Source organism: Habropoda laboriosa, unplaced genomic scaffold (assembly GCF_001263275.1).
Source record: "Habropoda laboriosa isolate 0110345459 unplaced genomic scaffold, ASM126327v1 scaffold102, whole genome shotgun sequence".
Taxonomy (NCBI): Eukaryota; Metazoa; Arthropoda; class Insecta; order Hymenoptera; family Apidae; genus Habropoda; species Habropoda laboriosa.
Window position 1 is genome coordinate 2,195,369 of NW_017100262.1, and position 17,607 is coordinate 2,212,975.

A 17,607-nucleotide genomic window follows, 5' to 3' on the forward strand; every position below is an offset into this window, starting at 1 on the left:
ATTTTATTTCTTATATTTAATATAACATACGAAATATTGAGCAAACGGTGATTTGGCTAACGAAATATGTAGTATGACTATTAGTGTCACAACTTAGTCGTACACAGCCAGAGCTTCTCGAATTGGCAGCTGTCAAAGGATTAAGTTAGTTTTAAACGTTACGAGAAAAAAAGGGGTGTGCGTAAAGGGAGTGCGAATGTTCGGGAGAAAATGGAGAGGGTTTATTAAACGTTAAAAAAGCAGAAGTGTGGACTGAGAGTCAGTATGGGGTAAGGTTTGGAAGAGAAGAGATTTTGAGTTGATAGCGTGGAACCATTTAGTTTTGTTTCATTTACTTTTGTTAATAAATTATCGTTAACCACTTGAAAAATTTGGACGTCGATGAATTTCTTTTTCCCTAAATTAAAATTGAAGCGAAGATTCTCATCTCTCGAAACGACTTTTTCAGAGTACAAAGACTGGACCACAAAAGAAATGGAGCGTCCACGAGGGCGTGAAGATGATGGTAACGAGCACTCTACTAAGCGGCCAACCAGATCTACAAAAGTACACACCGATGTCCAGAATCGATAAGGTGATAGAGAAGCCTGAGAAGGGAATCTTAGAAAAGGCGATTCCAGAGAAACCTGCGCCAGAGAAAGCTGCTCAAGAGAGGAATCTCACTGTGCAAATAGCCTTCAACGGCGACAGCGCATCTTCCAAGCCTTTTGGATTGTACAGTGCTCTTGCTACTACCATTCCACCTCAAATCCAAAAGTAACCCATCTTTCCTTACGATTCTACAACTTTTATCCTCTACAACGAGTCGATAGTCACGAATGTAATTGTGCGACAGACACGAGCTACCAAAGGAGAAGTCGCCCACAGCTTGTTCCAGCAACTCAGACTCGCCGAATTCCAAGCAACTGGGTCGTCAGAAGCGTATAGAGCAGTCTGTGACTGTAGCCTCGCCTATGTCCCCAGGTCAAGTGGTTACAGTGACGAGCAGCGATCAATCGAGTTCCCCAGCGGTCAGCTCGATCTCGTCTCAGGTCACGAGCACGGAAAATGGCCAACATACTGGATGGAACGACCCACCTCCTCATCACATCACCGCGTTACCCTCGGTCGAACGACTTTTGCCAATTGGTACTACCACTCGTGTGGCTGGTAAACATTTTCGGAAACAGTAACTTCGTTATTTACGAAAAATACGCGTTAAATTTGGATTTATTCGATGTTGGTTTCGTAGGTCCACGACCTGCTCAGAGAATCTTGCGATGCGAGGACGCTTATGGGTCTCCCGAGTCGCCTTTGTCCAAGATAGACGTTTTAACAGTCAGTGAGTAGTTTTCTTTGATTTTTCTCTGGTTATTTTCTTGGAGTTACAGAAAATTGGAAATGTCCAGATAATGTTATTTTTCCTTCAGGCTCCTCCTTCGATCAAGATAGCGAAACGTGCATGTCCAGTGACATAACGAGTCCCAGAAGCATTTCTCAGCTGGAATTCCCCATGCCTGAGAGACTGCTACCTGTTGGACCCCACAGAGACTTCAGTGGCCTGGTGGAACACGTTCGCCAGGCTTTGGGCGTTCACGAGATCGAAGGTACAATTCCACAAGCAATTTCAAGTGAACTTCTCATTGGTAATCGATGTTTCTTCGAATATTTCAGACTCGAATAAATACAGCAACGACAACAGACTCGGTGAGAAGAGTGACGGGCAACTACCGGTAAAACAGGACAGCACAACGTCGGAAAACCTGGTAAGAATATTTTGAAATCTCGAAAGATTCGTTATTTGACTTAAATTTCCATGTTCCAGTCAGCGTCTTTGGTTCCAACGTCGAACGAAGTGCACTCGAGCAGATCAACGAGCCCAAGGAGGCTCATCAAGCAAGTAGCTCTGGAATCTCCTCCTCCGGCGATAGAAGCTTTGGATTATCCTTCGAGAATCTTCGACCTTGACAGAAGAGTCAAGACTAAGGACCACGTTCGTATTCAGAGGGACAAGCCTCGGAAAGACAGCATCGCTGGGCAAGAATGTCCATTGCCGAGGCGTACCGAATCCTGGTAACATCAGACCTCGTTCAACAATTTCTTCGAAGATTCCTAGAAGACGCTCTACCGATTTTTCTCTCTAATCTCAGGTCTGGTGCTCAATTGAAACCCAACTTCGACGTAGCCTCTCAGCAAGCCTATCACGCCGACTTCAGCTTGAAACAGAGTCTGTTTCGCATAGGAGACGACTGCATTTACGAGAGGTAACTTGGTTGATAAAAATCTGTCCATCTTAATTTACACGTAATCCGATTGTCCGATTCTGTGACAGGTGTTCAGAGTGTGGCACGATAAAAGAAGAGTACTCAGACGAGGAACTTGGCCTGTGCATCATCAACCTGGGCACGTTCATCCATCGCGAGCCATCTTTGGCCGCACCGCTCTTGCCAGAAATCCTACGTGTCGTGACAAAGTCAGTATCTTCGTTTACCAGCTTGTTTTGCAATAATCTCCTAATAATGTGTCTCGATCGGTGCAGGGTGGCCCTCAACGCGATGTACCCTTGGCAGAGTGAGACCAATATGCACCTGCCTGGTGGCGCAATCAGCGTGGCGCACCAGTTTCTTCGATGCGTTCTCCATCAACTGGCGCCTAACGGTGTCTTCATACAGATGTTCCAAACTCATCTAAATGGTTAGAAGATTGTACCAATGCTGATTCCTCCTTGAAATTCACGATGTTCTAGATGAATCCTTTGCTTCGTAGAGTCCACGAGAATGCAGTTCTTCAAGAGTGTCACTCAAGCTTTGGTGGATTTCAACGAGTTAAATCCTATTGCTCCTCTGCAATTATTGCTCGAGGTAAAGAGAAAATTTCTACAATTTCACTGTCTGGATGACGTCGTATGACGATCGATATAGAAATTTTTATGCATGATTTTCTGAGGCACACTGATCATTACGACTGCATGTGTGAAGTATTTACGCGATGATCGACGCAGAAACTTTCATCCATAGTTTTCTAAGGCAAACGGATCATTACGACTGCATGTGTGAAGCATTTATTCGATGATCGACACAGAAATTTTCATCCATAACTTTCCAAGGAGCTCTGAGGCACACTGATCATTACGACTGCATGTGTGAAGTGTTTATGCGATGATCGACGCAGAAATTTTCTGACGACCATTTCAGTCCCTAAACGCGAAGAAATCGCTGCCAACAGAGCGTCTCCCCATAATCCTCTACAACATAGCCTGCTACCTGGACTGCCTGCCATTGGAAGCTGGCCTGGGACCAGGTGCAACAACCTGGAGCGGCCTGCTGGCGCAATTCGACGGCCTGTTCCGCAGGCTCGTCCTGATGCTCTCCTCCATCGAGGACACCACTCCGTTATTAAGGATCATGATTTCTTTATTGAAGGTCTCGGGCATCCAGCAATCGAAGGTCAGCTGTTCAATGCTCGTAAATAACCTGTCGTGGCCGCCTCGCGATCATTATCGTTTCGCGGCGCGATCCTCGTCGTTACCCGGGGACGACGTAAACGCGCCGCACAATTTATTCGTCCTGCCTCGGATCCAACCATCCAGGATTTTCAATCGCCGCGACTCGTTTCGGACTGATTTACAACGTGGTTCTGTGACGAGTCTACGTTTTACGATCCTCCGGTTCTCGCTTACATAAAACCTTCGAGAAATAGTCTCAGAAAAATTCCAATGTTTCAATTTCAAAGATGTCCAGACAAGATTTCATCGTTAAAATCGTGGAATATTTCTCTTCCAAGCTTCGAATTCCGCTTAATTCCGTCGTAAATGTAAAACTGTCTTTCTCACTGTAGAAATGTTTAGATAAATTTCGTTCACAGGGTATGTTGGATCCATTCGCCAAGGTGTTGAGCTACGCCATCCAGAATTCCACGATAAAATACAGCTACCTGACCGACCTGTGCTTTCTCTGTCATCGTGGCTTCACCAGAGACAGGGACAAGCATTTCTTCGGCAGAACAATTGTGTTCGAGCTGATTCAAGCGATCAAATTCAAGACCACTATACCAGACTCGAATTTTCTCCTGTTGCTGCACTTCATTCTTCAGGTAAACGGACACGTCGTTAGAAATTCGACACCTGAGATAAATTACACGACGATCGATGGAATGTTTAGGATATTGGAGGATCGTTGCCCAACACGATCGCGTTGGAGAACGTCCAAAGAGACATATCGCCAGCTTGCAATACGAACGCCTCCGACTCCCTGAAGAATCAGCTGTCGGACGTGCTCGATTTCTTGGCTGACTTTCACACGCTCAGCAAAGTGAAGGTAAACGAAATTATTATTCACGATACTTCTTATATACGTATTATATCCAACGAGATTTAATTCCATCACTTTTGATGTTGATATGAAATGTTATTTATCGATGATTCAGAGTTACAGCAAGGGGATGCAAGCTGGACTGAACGAAGATACATTAGGCGGAATATTGAAGTGTGGTTTGGCCCAGTATGTAGCGCTGGAAATTACGAAAGGCAACAATAGGGAGAATAAAGCCGTGGCTAGGTATCTTCCGTGGCTTTATAATGCTCCTTCGACGATACAACAAGGGTAATTTCTTTCGAAAATTTAATTTTTCTTAACGATAATTAGCGACGATGATTTGGAACAGATACACTGCAGAGAATTAGACTTTATTATAGAATATTGAGTGTCTTAAGAAAGGAGAGTACTTCTAATATTTGCCGAAGATCGATCATTGAGATTTTCATTCAAAATTCTTTTAATTTCGAAGTTAGAACGCGACTCACGTGAGGACTAGTGAGAAAGGATAATGTAACGTCCCTCTGGCGGTGGAGCGTAGAAGCTGCCGCCACATGGTTACTTGATAATTACATACATTAAAAATTGGAGGGTCAATTTTAGTCGAATCGTTCCTAAGCTTTCTAACTCGACAATATTATCTTCTCCTACGAGGACTTATTGAAAAATTCACGAATAAAGTACTGTTACTACCTCTTTGTAATTTTTACCGTACAATGTGAGAAAAGAAATGATGCACATTATTCAGTAAAAATGACAAAAACCTAGTTCTTAACTCTTTGCGCAGGGTTAGAAATTTTTGCCTTCAGATATCACACTATGAAAAATTATAAATCATAAACGACAATAAATCACTTTTTTAATGCATTCATATTCTAGCGAAACTTAATATTTTTTACTTAATATTTCACTGAAATATTGAGATAAAGGCAAATTACACAAACTACGCAAAGGGTTAATACTTAAGCGACGAACATTTCAATCGATCCGCTCACTAATCTTCCGATACTAATTAGAACGAAAGATACAGAAATGGATATAATTTACAGGGCTCGAGAGTACGTGGACTGCATAGGGCACATAAGATTATTATCTTGGCTACTGTTAGGATCTCTCACGCACATGGCGATGTACGCTGGTAATAACAATACGCACACCCACGGGACATTGATCCCTCTCGCGCAACCAATACCGCAGGAAGTCTCTTGCCACGTCGCGGATCACGTGCAAGTTATATTCTCCGGGTTCCCGGAACAGTCTAAGGCATCGGTCTTGCATATGTCCTCCTTGTTCCACGCTTTTATACTGTGTCAGGTATAAATATCGAATGGAAACGATTTTTCGACGATACTCCGTTAAAAATTATTATACAAACTTTATTATGTTTTGTCTTTAGTTATGGACGATGTATTTGGAAGAACTATCGAAGAATAATCCATCGAACAGCGAGGGTCATAACGTTACGATGAATATTTTATTAGAATTCTGGGGCAAGATAACGCCATGCATATTGGAATTGGTTGGATATTCGAAAGTTGTAAGTGAAAATTTGTTGAAAAATATCGAAGAATTTATTTTCATGAAAAATTTCGATTTCTAGCTGGCTGAAATGGTGAATTTGCATTTTTTGAGCCTACTCGAAGCTCTTCTCGAGTGTGGGTCTATTTTATTGAGCAAATTGTTACCTCTTTGGAGCCCAATTTTGTATTCACATCATATTCAGGTAAGAAGAATTTACAAAAAATATATATCTTTTTGTAGAACGATGATTTTAATGAAAATAATTTGTTTAAATTAGTTACCAGGAAATTTGCAAGTGCGTTTGCAAAATTGTCGCGATTACCCGCCTAGTAAAATGACCGAGCACTTCACCTCGTCTCGTCGAGAATCGAACGCCACGCTACTAAGATGGCTGCATCGATTACAGTTTAAAATGGGACAAATAGAGATGCAGTCTTCCACCGCCACGCAATTTTATTCGATATAGAAACGAAGACTCGAACGGACAGTGAATTATCTAGACGACGAGAAGATGTTTTACAAAGAAAGGTTGACAATGTTATATTATTTCAGACGAATGCTACACTAGAGTGTGTACTGAAATAGTAATTTGTTGATTGTTATAAAATATATTTATTATATTAAAGCGTGATAGTTGTTTGTTTTGTCCTGTATTATAGAAACTTTATGTTTTACGAGTGAAACATAGGGAAGATGCAAAAACTCTAGCGAGTGGAATTTTACACACGTGACGCTCCTGTTATCGTGAAATTCGTAATGTTTTCGATAAAACGTGATAACGGCATTCGCAATAAAAGCCGCGTGATTAATTCTGATAAGGTCATTAGTCATCGTGTACACATTACGTGCGAGGAATTTAAGTACATGCATAATGAAAAGTCTAGGGAATTTCTTCGGTAACTGAATCTAGTGGTATTTAATTCTAGTCGATATTTTCGTCAATTTGTAAATAATGTAAACAACATCCGATAGTTCGAACCTAATTCCAATTGATTTTTTCAATAGAAAATGTATTATTTGCAATTGGTCTCGTTTAATTAGAGAAAATGCGATGCGTCTAGTTAAAAAATGTTTGTAGCTCACGTCACTTTCAGTGAAACTGCTTTTATTTGCAATCTATACGCTTCTCTTATGCATTTTATGCACTTGATCCATCTCACGTACACTTCTTAGCGCTCTTTTTCTTTTATTTTTCTTGAATGGAAAATTTATCGTTTTAATATTCGGCGTCAAGGACGCCTGGTTTAGGAACTGTATATCACAGTTTTGTAACTAGCATTAATGACGTGAAAAACGAGGTTAGAAATGCTTTCGATTTATTAGTCGTGAAAAATTATACATTTCTCATGCTCGACAGAGTGGAATGTATACAGTACGTGTATGCACATGTATCTCAATTAAAAGTAAAAGTATCGTGGAATGTGAGATATTTCGGTGTTTGATCGTAATTATACAGTATTTACTTTCCTCAGATAGTCGCAATAAAGTGCATCGCTGCAGCGTTGTTCTCTTATTTTACCGTTGTTAGATTATTATATCTAGTATCATTTTTTTCATTCAAAAGTACTTTTCAAAAATCGACGCCGTAAAAGCGCGGAAAATTCCATTTCGATAATTTTACTTAACTTTGTGCCTGTGCTATTTTTTTTTCCAGTTCGCGTTATTAAAATGCCGTTTAAATTCCATTTGAAGAAGAGTCGACAGTACAATGTGGTTTCAAAGAATCAGTATGTGATCTGCATTGAACTACTGGACACCACTTCCATAGAGTGCACATTGAGCATTGACAGTCTTGGTCAGGAATGTTTGGACAATGTGACTCAACGCTTGGGCTTAGGACAGCCTGAATTCTTTGGTCTAAGATATATTTCAAGACATGATTCTCCATCTCCAAAATGGGTTGACATGGATAAGCCATTGAAAAAACAATTGGAAAAGGAGGCCAAAAATTTCAGCCTTTATCTGAGGGTCATGTTCTATGTTACAGATGTGCAACTTATTCAAGATGAAATGACAAGGTAGATAAAATCTTGGACACTTCTGTGCTTCTGTTTTATTGTCATTTATTTTTTCAATATTTTATTCTCAGGTACCATTATTATCTTCAGTTAAAAAGTGATGTCTTAGAAGGTAGATTTCAGTGCAATTCTAGGCAAGCTACTCTATTAGCAAGTTATTCAATGCAAGCAGAATTTGGTAATTATGATGCAGAGAGGCACACAATGGAATGCTTGCAACAATGTACATTGTTCCCCAAGGTAATCAAGGAAGTACTAACAGGAAGGTAGATTATTTCAATTTATTTCAAATTTTTTTTTTCAGGATGTTATTCAGGCAGATCCTGGGGGCCAAGATTCTCTTTTGCATACTGCTGTATGCCAATACAAGAATCTCGTCGGTGTTACTCAAGCTGCTGCAGAGGAACTTTACATTTCCATTGCTATGCAGCTAGAAGGTTATGGAAATGAAACATTCTCTACTAAGGTACCAGCAATTAAGTTCACACTTTTCCGCACAACATTCGAAAATGAACTTAAATCTATTGAATTGCAGGACAATGGTAACAACGAGGTGATACTAGGAATTTCTATCAATGGGATCATGGTTGTTTATCCTAATACACAAACGACACAATTCTACAGGTAATTATCTCACAAAATATACCACAAACATACTAAATCGATAAACAACGATAAAATAAATGTACTTCAGGTGGAAGGACATAAGTAATGTGATCAATCACAAAAAGACGTTCAGAATAGAGTGTCAAGCAGAGGGCGAGGAGCCAAAACAATTCATATTCACAGAGTCACGCAATGCAAAATATGTGTGGCGCTTGTGTATAGCGCAGCACACATTTTACATGCAGCATCAAGAATCTCGGCCAATAGAGCGATCGACCAACGGCTATTTCGTGAGTAATATTTCATTGCTGCATAATATCATGCCAGGGACACGTTCGAGTAAAAATGCTGTATCGTATTTTAGGACAGCGACACGAACGACTCGGGTGATCACGCGGTATCGGTAAATTTGGACAACAGAAACGCGGAGGGCCACACGAGGTGGACCAGTTACAACGATCTCTCCACATCACCATATCCTGTCGTGTCCGTATCTTCCACTGACATCAACAACTTACGTGCCTTACTCCCGTCCTACAGACCTGCGCCTGATTACGAAACCGCTGTCCAAATGAAATACAACAACGGAGGAAACCCACCTCAGCCTTACTATGCTAATCAATCAACGATCGTCGGTGCAGATATTTCGTGCCTTCTTGGTAACGTTGTTAATCGAAGTAGATATTAATGTTTTTAACGAGTTCTAAAGTCTATTGTTAAAGGTTGTAGCGAACAAGAAAAACAATCGTCCCGAGTATAAGTGTTATGTAAGAAACAGTATTTTTTAACATTCACATACACACACATATACACACGCCTTTGTAAGGAGTAATAGGAAATCCTATAGAGATTAATGGTAAAGACTGACACGCACAACTTTACAAACTATTTTGTTTTATCACTGTACACGAATATAAAAACGGAATGTTAAATGTTAATGTTTCGCGTAGTATATCGCTTTCGTATATCGTAAAAAAATAAATTTCAAAGTTCCCCTTTTCTATACAGGGAAGTTATAACGTTTCTGATTATATAAATTTTTTTGACAGTGTAAACAATGTTATAGTTTATGACATGTAGTAATGTATAGTTAGTGTTGTATAAGAGCTAGATATGTTATATTGTAAATAGATGGTAACCTTATTTTTTTAATCCATATGTTTAGTGAAATAAGATATATTTATTGTTATAACAAAAATAAAACTGGCTAATATCATGAACCCATAAGTTGGTCAAATTTAATAACCTATACTCTAAGTTTCTATTGGAATAAATTACATATAAATAATATAAATATGTAGAAACATGGCAAACATGAAAAACGTTAATCCATTGAGACCATGTTGTTACACCTCTTGGTTACGTGCTCCTTAATGATCTAATATTGACAAATTACATCAAGTCTTAATGGATTAATAACAATGATATACTTACACAATAAAATAACACACCAATTTCTTCACTCAAACTTTTCAGCAACTTCATTTTTCTCAGCATCATTAATAGCCTCCAACAGAGACATTGGATCAGGCTTGCTTGCTGTAGCAGATACTTCTAAACCAGAATCAACTAATGCTTGCCTAGTCACAGGTCCAATAGCAACTGCTTTAACATTGCTCATTTCGTATGATTTTTTTTTCAATATAGCTATTACATGTTCTACCGTAGACGGACTAAAGAAAACAAATATTTTGGGCACATTGTCCATTAATTTTGACAAATCACTTTCCAAAGTTTGACTAGGCAAAGTTTTATAAGCAACTATCTTACGAACTTTAATGTCATTTCCACTGAGAGTCTTTTCTATCGTCTCTCGTCCAATGTCACTACAAGGATAAAGCAAAGGCTTTGATTCCTTCGAAACAGAGGCAACTAACAATTCCGATAACTCTTTGGCATTACCAGCCTCTTTACCAATGCAGTTCTCTGAACCTAAGTGACTTTTAGCAAACGATTCGGTTGCTGGCCCTACACAATACACTGGCAAAGTTCTCCACGGATGTAGAATCTCGTTGTCTTCTCCAGATGCAAGGCCAATCGCCTCCACAGCTCGTCGACTTGTCAGTATGAGCCCTATGAATGTGTTGTTTAATCAAAATAATACAAACGTAAAAGAAGCAGAATTCTTTCGTAAGGTTACTACCATAATATGAGGACGACGACAGAAGGCATGCTCGCAGCTCCGAGGTATTCACGAATTCGAAGCACAAAGTGGGCAAAAAGTCGCACAAATAACCTGCCGTTTTCAACGTTTTAACATAAGCTTCCTGCGAGTCAGTCTTTTCCGACGAACCGCGACATAAAACGACTCTTTTGTAACGCGGTGCCATATTCCCGATTTTTTTCATCATCGTACCCGCTAAAAAACGTTAACTCCCGACTACTCCATCGCACATAACCCCACACTATTATCTCGAATTGTCAATAAAAGCGAACGTACACAATCACACACCATGTCTATGAGTCTTTGGCGATAATGATTCGCGTAAAAGCGGCACTATTTGCTTAAAACATCCAGTAAAAACTACGAGTTAAAGTCACGACAAGCTAGTAATTTGTATCGCGCACGGCGGCCATTTTCACTAGCATACTACAACTAGACGCCCTCAGGCGGTGAATCGAGTATCGAAGGTTAACTGTTCGATACTCGAAACATTCAAACGGAAAGCGGACAATTTCAAGGAACAAAGTTCGTTCGATTGCTAAAAGGAAACACGGGAACGGAATTGATTTCATTGTCACTTTTATTGAAACACTCTTTAGGGTACACAAGCTATCCTAGATAAGCATTAAGGAAAGTATAAAAAAAAAAAAAACACTAAACAACTGCTTACGGAATCACAAAGTGGATGTCTGCTCTTCTTACGATCGTTAAACGTATCATTCGAACGTGTGCACTCGAAGGCACAACGATCCTCGACCCTTACGCAACGAGCATTTCGCCATGAAAACACGAACCATACGCCTCGCGACGATTAAACGTCATTTCACGTCGATTGAAAATGCAACGTGAAAGACGCGGACAATTGATTTATCCAATGCCCTGTGAAGAACTAGACTTAACGGAGAATAAAGGGAACAACGAGGAATGGATAAAGGTACGTAATAAAGCTTGGAAATAACACCGTATGCGACGAATGGAGTGTAAGGTTAGGGTGTTTTACGCGGTAAACACTGGCAGCACTGTAATCTGTTCTCCTGGCAAAATCTCGGCGAACGTCGACATACGGGATACTCGTTCTTGGTTTAAATTGAACGATTATAGCGCACAGAGTTCCATCGTAAGGGGGACCGAGTGTCTTCTTACTCAGATTCATTACGCAAAATAGAATGTTTATCATGAGAATCGGAAATCTACACCTTCTTAACGTTACAACTAGAGAAACTTATGTTACAGAGAACTGTAAGAGCTAGTACCACGTACGGATTAAGAGACGTGTGTGTCTTATCGTGAAACGGTGTTGTTTTTTTCTCTCTCTTTTCGTTTTATCAAACCAGCGTTCGAAACAAATCGCTTCCGGCTGTATCTCGTTCCGCCTCCGCGAGAGCTGGAGGGGGTAATGGTCGTTCTTGGCGGGATATTTGAATCGTATAAATGCACAACTCCTTTCTCGCTTGAACTTTTTTTAAATCCCCGAGCTCTATTATTATTGTTATAGCTTCGAATAGTATTCGTAGGTATGTTTCACATTCCTCCTATGATTCTCGATCGGTTTTCACTCGTGAAATTTTATTGACGAGAAAAGAAACGGTAATTTCCAATGGACACAGGGTGAAACATTGTAAAAAGCCTAACCTAACCTAACGTACGCTTAGCATCTACTTAAATAATAATCACAAAAGTGAGACCAAGGTCCAGGGCACGGGATCTGGCCGGGACCATTAACCGACAGGCGGTCTCGATACCTGACTTCCGATAAAAGTGTTCGTTAAGCAGTTCCATTTGCGCAATCTCGGGTGTCACAGGCCTCTCGTCGACGTTCTTTTGAAACGCTTGGACAGAGTAGTTGAACGCATTAACAATCGTAGAACCAATCGATTATCCATTCAAATTTTTTCCCCATAATTGACCGACGGTGAAAGAAAGAAAAGACGAAAGTCTCAAGGGTACACCTCGTTAATATTCTCACCGGTTCGTGGCACAAAACGATCCAGTAAGTAACAGGTAGAACGTTCGTCGAACCTCGTACAAGAACCGTGACAGACGACTCGGCGATTTGTCAAGCTCTCGTTCGCTCCGAACGGAGGAGCGTGGGGCTCTATCTTTTTGAGAAATTACAATTCGTTAATTGCCTCTGTCCAGGCGTGTCGACGACTGATATCGTCGTCTCACGGAATCTTTCGGTACCGGGAACCATCGAAGTTAGAGGAAAAAAAAAAGAAAAAAAAAACGAACAAACAAAGGGGAAAAAAGAGGATGTAGAAGAGTAGAGATGCCTAGCAAAATTAATTCGAAGACACTCCCCGAATAGTGAAGTATTATGCAACTTACGTACTTAATTGGCCTTAAACGTAAACAGTAAAGTGTAAAGGTATGACTTAAGTACAACCACAAGAAGTTGGTCATTATTATGGCATTCGTAAATCCTTAACTACGCTCCCTATTAGATTAAACTAACGGCGCGTGTCAGCGTGAATCTCTCTGCTAAACGTGTGCCTGGGTGATTTTCTTCTCTCTTCTCGCTTCGCTTCGCAAGAGGCGCTTCCGGAAAACGAATTCATCGTCCACTTCCGTCCTCTGTCTTACTATCTTCGCCATATTTTTCTTCTTCCGTTTCTCTCGAGTCCATAGAAATATCATCCATAGATGGATCATTTCTAGAGTCTGCTCTATCGTCTCGTAAATTTCTCTCTGTACGCATCCTCCACGTGCTGGGAACTCGAAGGACCAAGCTTCACTCGAGGACTCTGCAGCGGGACAACGGTCGCTCAGACTTTGGAGTTTCCTAAATCGTTTCTCCGAGTTTCTTCAGGCTTGTATCAAAAATACGAAGGCACACGGTAGGTCAATCTTGCAGAATGTTAGGCTCTGACAAAAATCGCACGATTCTTCTTCTCTCGTGGAAAAATCAAATATATTCATTCGCAACATTGTCCTCCGGATCCTTCACAATTATCTCGTCCTTTCCTTTCGCTAACTACAATCCTATCGTTACTTCGGTTAAACGTGCCAGAAACTCGGACTTCGCTCTATTCTACAGCCACAGAGATCCTCCTAGATCTTCAATCCAGTCAACCTCGTCGTCACAGCTTAGTCGCGCCTCTTCGAGGTGTGAAAGTTGGATTCCAAAGCTTCGATCGACAGTCGCAGAAAGCACGCAGCGTTCTCTCTTCCTTCTAGCGATCCGACGGTTTTTTAAAATCCTCGGACGTTCGTTCGCGGCTGCTACGAATTCTAAAAATGAAAGGGACAATATGGTGGGATCGTCGACGGACACTTGGCCCGTCGTTCCGTCGTTGCTTCAGCTCTGGCTACGAGTTTTGATTTGTCGAAGGCATCGGAGATCCATCACGCCCCATCCGGACCGCTCTTTGCCTTCTTCAGCCCTTCGTCGGTTCGAATCTGCAAGCAGAAAGCCGTTTCTCCGTTAATTATACGATTTTTGAGCAAAGTTAGTCTAAATAGAAAAGTAAATCTTAGTTTGATGGTTGTTAAAGTGATCTATGGAAATGAGTAGGGAGAGGGTTGGAATTTTTTAAGTAGAAAATTGGAGATTTATTTTTGGAAGGTTTGATAATTGAAGCGATTACTTCGTTTAAAGTTCCCATAATTTCTGATAAATTACTATTGGAGAATTTGAAGATAAAACATTTCTCTCGGGAAAATCTGATATTTCCTGTCGCACTGTTCAATTTCATTTTGAGCGTGAAAGGATGTGCTAACCAGCGAAGGAGAGATAGCAGTGTACGTCTGTTTAACCCTTTCATTAACCCTTGGAACTCCAAATTTTTTTAAAAAATTTTCTTTTCAATAACTCCCTATTATTTTAAGAATTTTATTTGAAATGCACTTGAAAGGACATTTCGTTGATAGGAACCAATTTAAACGATATTGAAAATAGCACTAAGGGTCATATATGTGTGCTGTTGCTCGTCTAGGTAAACAAATATTGCAAAATATAGTACATATTTAAACTGGCATTTTAAAAATTACTTCATTCATACCTGTGAATAAAACTGACGTCGAGTCACACTCGACAAAGGAGTCGAAAGGGTTATCCCTTTCGCTACGAGGATCGCATACAAAAGAAAACCGTCCAATTACTGCAACAAACTTCACTACAAAGTTCACAGAACAGAAAACGCAAGCCTGCTTCCCGAAGACTCTCTGCATCATCATTGAGTCGTCGATAGAAAAAGAAAGCTGCCGGAGCGAAATGGTTAACCGAGAAGCATCCTTTCCTCGACCATCGAATCGAACTTTCCCTCGAGTTTCACCCCGCGTAACCCTCGTGGCTAAAGCAGTTGGCAAGCCCGTTTTACCCTTTCCTAGACCCGCTGGTAGATGAGCAAAGAGCCGTGTCCAAGAGCATGAAGATCTCAGCTACCACACGCAGCTACGCGCGCGCGGCGTGGCAATCGGGGAAAAGGAGAACGATCCATGGCGGTCGGAACGAGCAGCCCCGATAATCGACCCTCGGAGCGTACCAATAATTTGACGTAATTTAATAAACGCGACCCTGGCGTTCGTCGTACGTGCGCCGGGTCGCGCGACTATCATTACCGACAGTTTGATCGTATCTGGCCAGTGCGTAATGACGATGCACCTAGTCCACCGCCGGTGCACCACAGTGCTCGATCATCGGTCATGCAAATTGCCGATGCAGAAATGTAAGCCTGCCCTCCGCGATACAGGCCATCCTTACCTTCCACGTTCACGTGGGAAACAATGTGTCCTGGTGTTCGGGAGGGGAACGGCTAACCCCCTCGAACGGAACGATCCTTCGGCACGAAAACGGTTTAGACTCGTAAATTTGCTCCTGGTTCTGGATGGGAGGCTACCATCGAACCGGTCGGACGTATGGTTAGATTTGACCCTTTCGTGACCGGTGTGGGTCATATGTGACCCGGTTGATCGGATATTGATCTCAATTTGGTGTTTGTTACAGACACGATGATCGATAGATAAATTCTTAAGAGAAAGAAGTGGGTCACTGAGGGGTGAGAAAATGTGAGTGTAGAGAGCTGATTAGAAAACGAAGAGTGAAATTTGAAGGAGAGAATTGTGATCTGAGAGATACGGTCTTGACTCGTTTCTTCTGAAAAATCAGAGATTTCCTGATTTAGGGATATCTAGGGATAGGGATTTCTCATCTCTCAACGGGGTTAATATCAAAGCGAAGAATACCTCGCTTCCTCAGAAATTTCGATCCCAAGCGGCAGCTTATCGCGAAATATCATCGCCGCCATTATGGAGAACCGTGGCAGCCGCAGAAATCCGGCTAATTCGTGGCAGAAAGTATCGAGATTAAAGGGAGATACATGCCAGGAGAGTGGCCTTAGTTTATCAGAAAGTTTCCCAGCTGTTGGCCGTACTTCGGGCACAGAAAACAGCGAGTTTTCGCGGCAGACGTTCATTTCCTGCCGCGACTCGTATATTCCCGCGAACACTTCGCTACCGCCACGGCCGCAGGCCGCGTTCGTAATTTCCCCCGGTGGCATAATAAACGGCCAGACACACGCGCGCACACACACACCTATCATCCTACATTGAACACACACACGTAGATACACGTACATGTATTCAGAAAGATGGTTAGCGGCGTTTTACGCTCCGTTTGAAATTCAATTGAAACATCAAGAATTTCAGTAGCGGTTAAACTCTTTATTATTCGCTTTATCACTCGGCGAGTAGGGGGTAGCCTAGGATCGAATAAATAATGAAATACGACGAATCCACGGGAAAAGTGGATCGTTATCGCGATGATTCACGAGAGAGGGAGAGAGGTAATTTTTCGCCGTCTGACGAACGACCGGTAGCATGAAACGTCTTCATCGGGAACGTTTTATAGAACGGGCAATTAAAATCCACCGTTTATTGCCACGTAATACCAGCGGCGCAATAACGCGCCTCTAATAACCACAGATTGGCGCCCAGAGGCTTCCACTTGCTGGAACAATGTGACTGATAGACGCATGCGCGCCTTCGATATTGCTTTTCTTCTTTCTTTTCGTGGAAAAGATCCACTGAAGAGATGAGAAGTTGGGCGGAAGAACGTTTTAACCCTTTCATTACCGTGTCATTCACTTGTAACGAACGACTGATTTATTATTTTCACTGCTTCGTTATTTTTTTCATTCTTCCGATTTAAACACATTTTTGGAATGATCCTGGGTTCTTAACTCATTGATCTATAACAGTGTCAGACTCGTGGCAGAGATTCTGGTAATGATGTGAGAAAGAAATAATTAACTTTAATCCCAACTTTCGTTTCAATTTGTAAAACTGTGGATTACCAAGTGTGATTAATCTGTAACAGAGTAGCTTTTGCTACCTGATACAGTACCGAAACGGTAAATGGCTGACGCTTAGATAGGTTAACACTTTGAGCGCGGAGCCGATTTCGCTCTGTTTTCTGTAGAGTATAAATTCAGACGAAGAAATACCAATCCGGGTTGATAGAAGAAGTGTTCATAAATTGCAAAAAAAAAAGAAGCAGACGTGCGTAACATTTATTTTTTAAACATGATACTGCCGGTCCCACGGACCGACGCCGCTTAAACGAAAAGTTCAATGTCAGTCCCCACGGATCGACGCTCCTTAAACGAAAAGTTCACTGTCAGTCACCACGGACTGACGCCGCGCTTAACGTGTTAAGGGGTTAAACTATATAAAGTCCTCTTAGTCATTTTTTCTTACTTTCACTAATACTGCAAATAATTTAGATTTCCACCATAAATGAGACATCCTGCACAATGATCCATGATCAACATGCCTCCAAAAAAATGAAAGAAAAGCGAAAAACATATCGTCGACCTTGCAACGAACTTCAGGACGTTCATGGGTCCTTGCACCGTACGAGCATAATAATTTAGACGTTCGTTATAAGTGAGACACTCCGTGCAATCATCTATGATAAACGTATCCAAAAACGAAAAAAAAAAAAATGAAGAACGAACGAAAAAAAAAAGAAGCGTTTCGGTTAAATAAGTATCGGCTGGATAGTAAT

General features: G+C 41.3%; 4 protein-coding genes across 4 annotated transcripts in view; 2 read left to right on the top strand and 2 right to left on the bottom strand.

Moving 5' to 3' along the window:
• The window catches only part of LOC108572870 (protein unc-79 homolog), a 26,032-nt gene extending 19,725 nt beyond the window's left edge, over positions 1–6,307 (top strand). The window contains exons 30-47 of the mRNA XM_017935191.1: positions 449–756; positions 836–1,149; positions 1,232–1,321; positions 1,410–1,586; positions 1,654–1,745; positions 1,805–2,052; positions 2,130–2,243; positions 2,312–2,452; positions 2,519–2,673; positions 2,746–2,840; positions 3,174–3,425; positions 3,844–4,071; positions 4,140–4,295; positions 4,405–4,580; positions 5,342–5,606; positions 5,689–5,829; positions 5,893–6,015; positions 6,091–6,307. Of these exons, the coding sequence (XP_017790680.1) occupies positions 449–756; positions 836–1,149; positions 1,232–1,321; positions 1,410–1,586; positions 1,654–1,745; positions 1,805–2,052; positions 2,130–2,243; positions 2,312–2,452; positions 2,519–2,673; positions 2,746–2,840; positions 3,174–3,425; positions 3,844–4,071; positions 4,140–4,295; positions 4,405–4,580; positions 5,342–5,606; positions 5,689–5,829; positions 5,893–6,015; positions 6,091–6,279 (3,264 nt within the window). The 3' untranslated portion in view covers positions 6,280–6,307. The remainder of the gene's footprint in view (positions 1–448; positions 757–835; positions 1,150–1,231; positions 1,322–1,409; positions 1,587–1,653; positions 1,746–1,804; positions 2,053–2,129; positions 2,244–2,311; positions 2,453–2,518; positions 2,674–2,745; positions 2,841–3,173; positions 3,426–3,843; positions 4,072–4,139; positions 4,296–4,404; positions 4,581–5,341; positions 5,607–5,688; positions 5,830–5,892; positions 6,016–6,090) is intronic.
• A 778-nt stretch (positions 6,308–7,085) lies between these two features.
• LOC108572947 (tyrosine-protein phosphatase non-receptor type 14) lies at positions 7,086–9,305 on the top strand. Its single transcript, XM_017935294.1, has 7 exons — positions 7,086–7,111; positions 7,468–7,831; positions 7,903–8,071; positions 8,136–8,297; positions 8,367–8,455; positions 8,526–8,727; positions 8,802–9,305. The coding sequence occupies exons 2-7, from the start codon at positions 7,482–7,484 to the stop codon at positions 9,123–9,125; spliced, it is 1,296 nt and encodes a 431-aa protein (XP_017790783.1). The 5' UTR covers positions 7,086–7,111; positions 7,468–7,481; the 3' UTR covers positions 9,126–9,305.
• A 591-nt stretch (positions 9,306–9,896) lies between these two features.
• On the bottom strand, positions 9,897–10,894 carry LOC108572851 (uroporphyrinogen-III synthase). The gene is made up of 2 exons (XM_017935170.1): positions 10,581–10,894; positions 9,897–10,510 (listed from the first exon to the last, which is right to left on the bottom strand). Exons 1-2 carry the CDS (start codon positions 10,786–10,788, stop codon positions 9,897–9,899), a joined length of 822 nt encoding a protein of 273 aa, XP_017790659.1. The 5' UTR covers positions 10,789–10,894.
• A 2,927-nt stretch (positions 10,895–13,821) lies between these two features.
• LOC108572935 overlaps positions 13,822–17,607 on the bottom strand; it is a 48,164-nt gene continuing 44,378 nt past the window's right edge. Inside the window, exon 3 of the mRNA XM_017935277.1 lies at positions 13,822–14,000. The gene's annotated coding sequence lies outside the window, so the exon portion shown is untranslated. The remainder of the gene's footprint in view (positions 14,001–17,607) is intronic.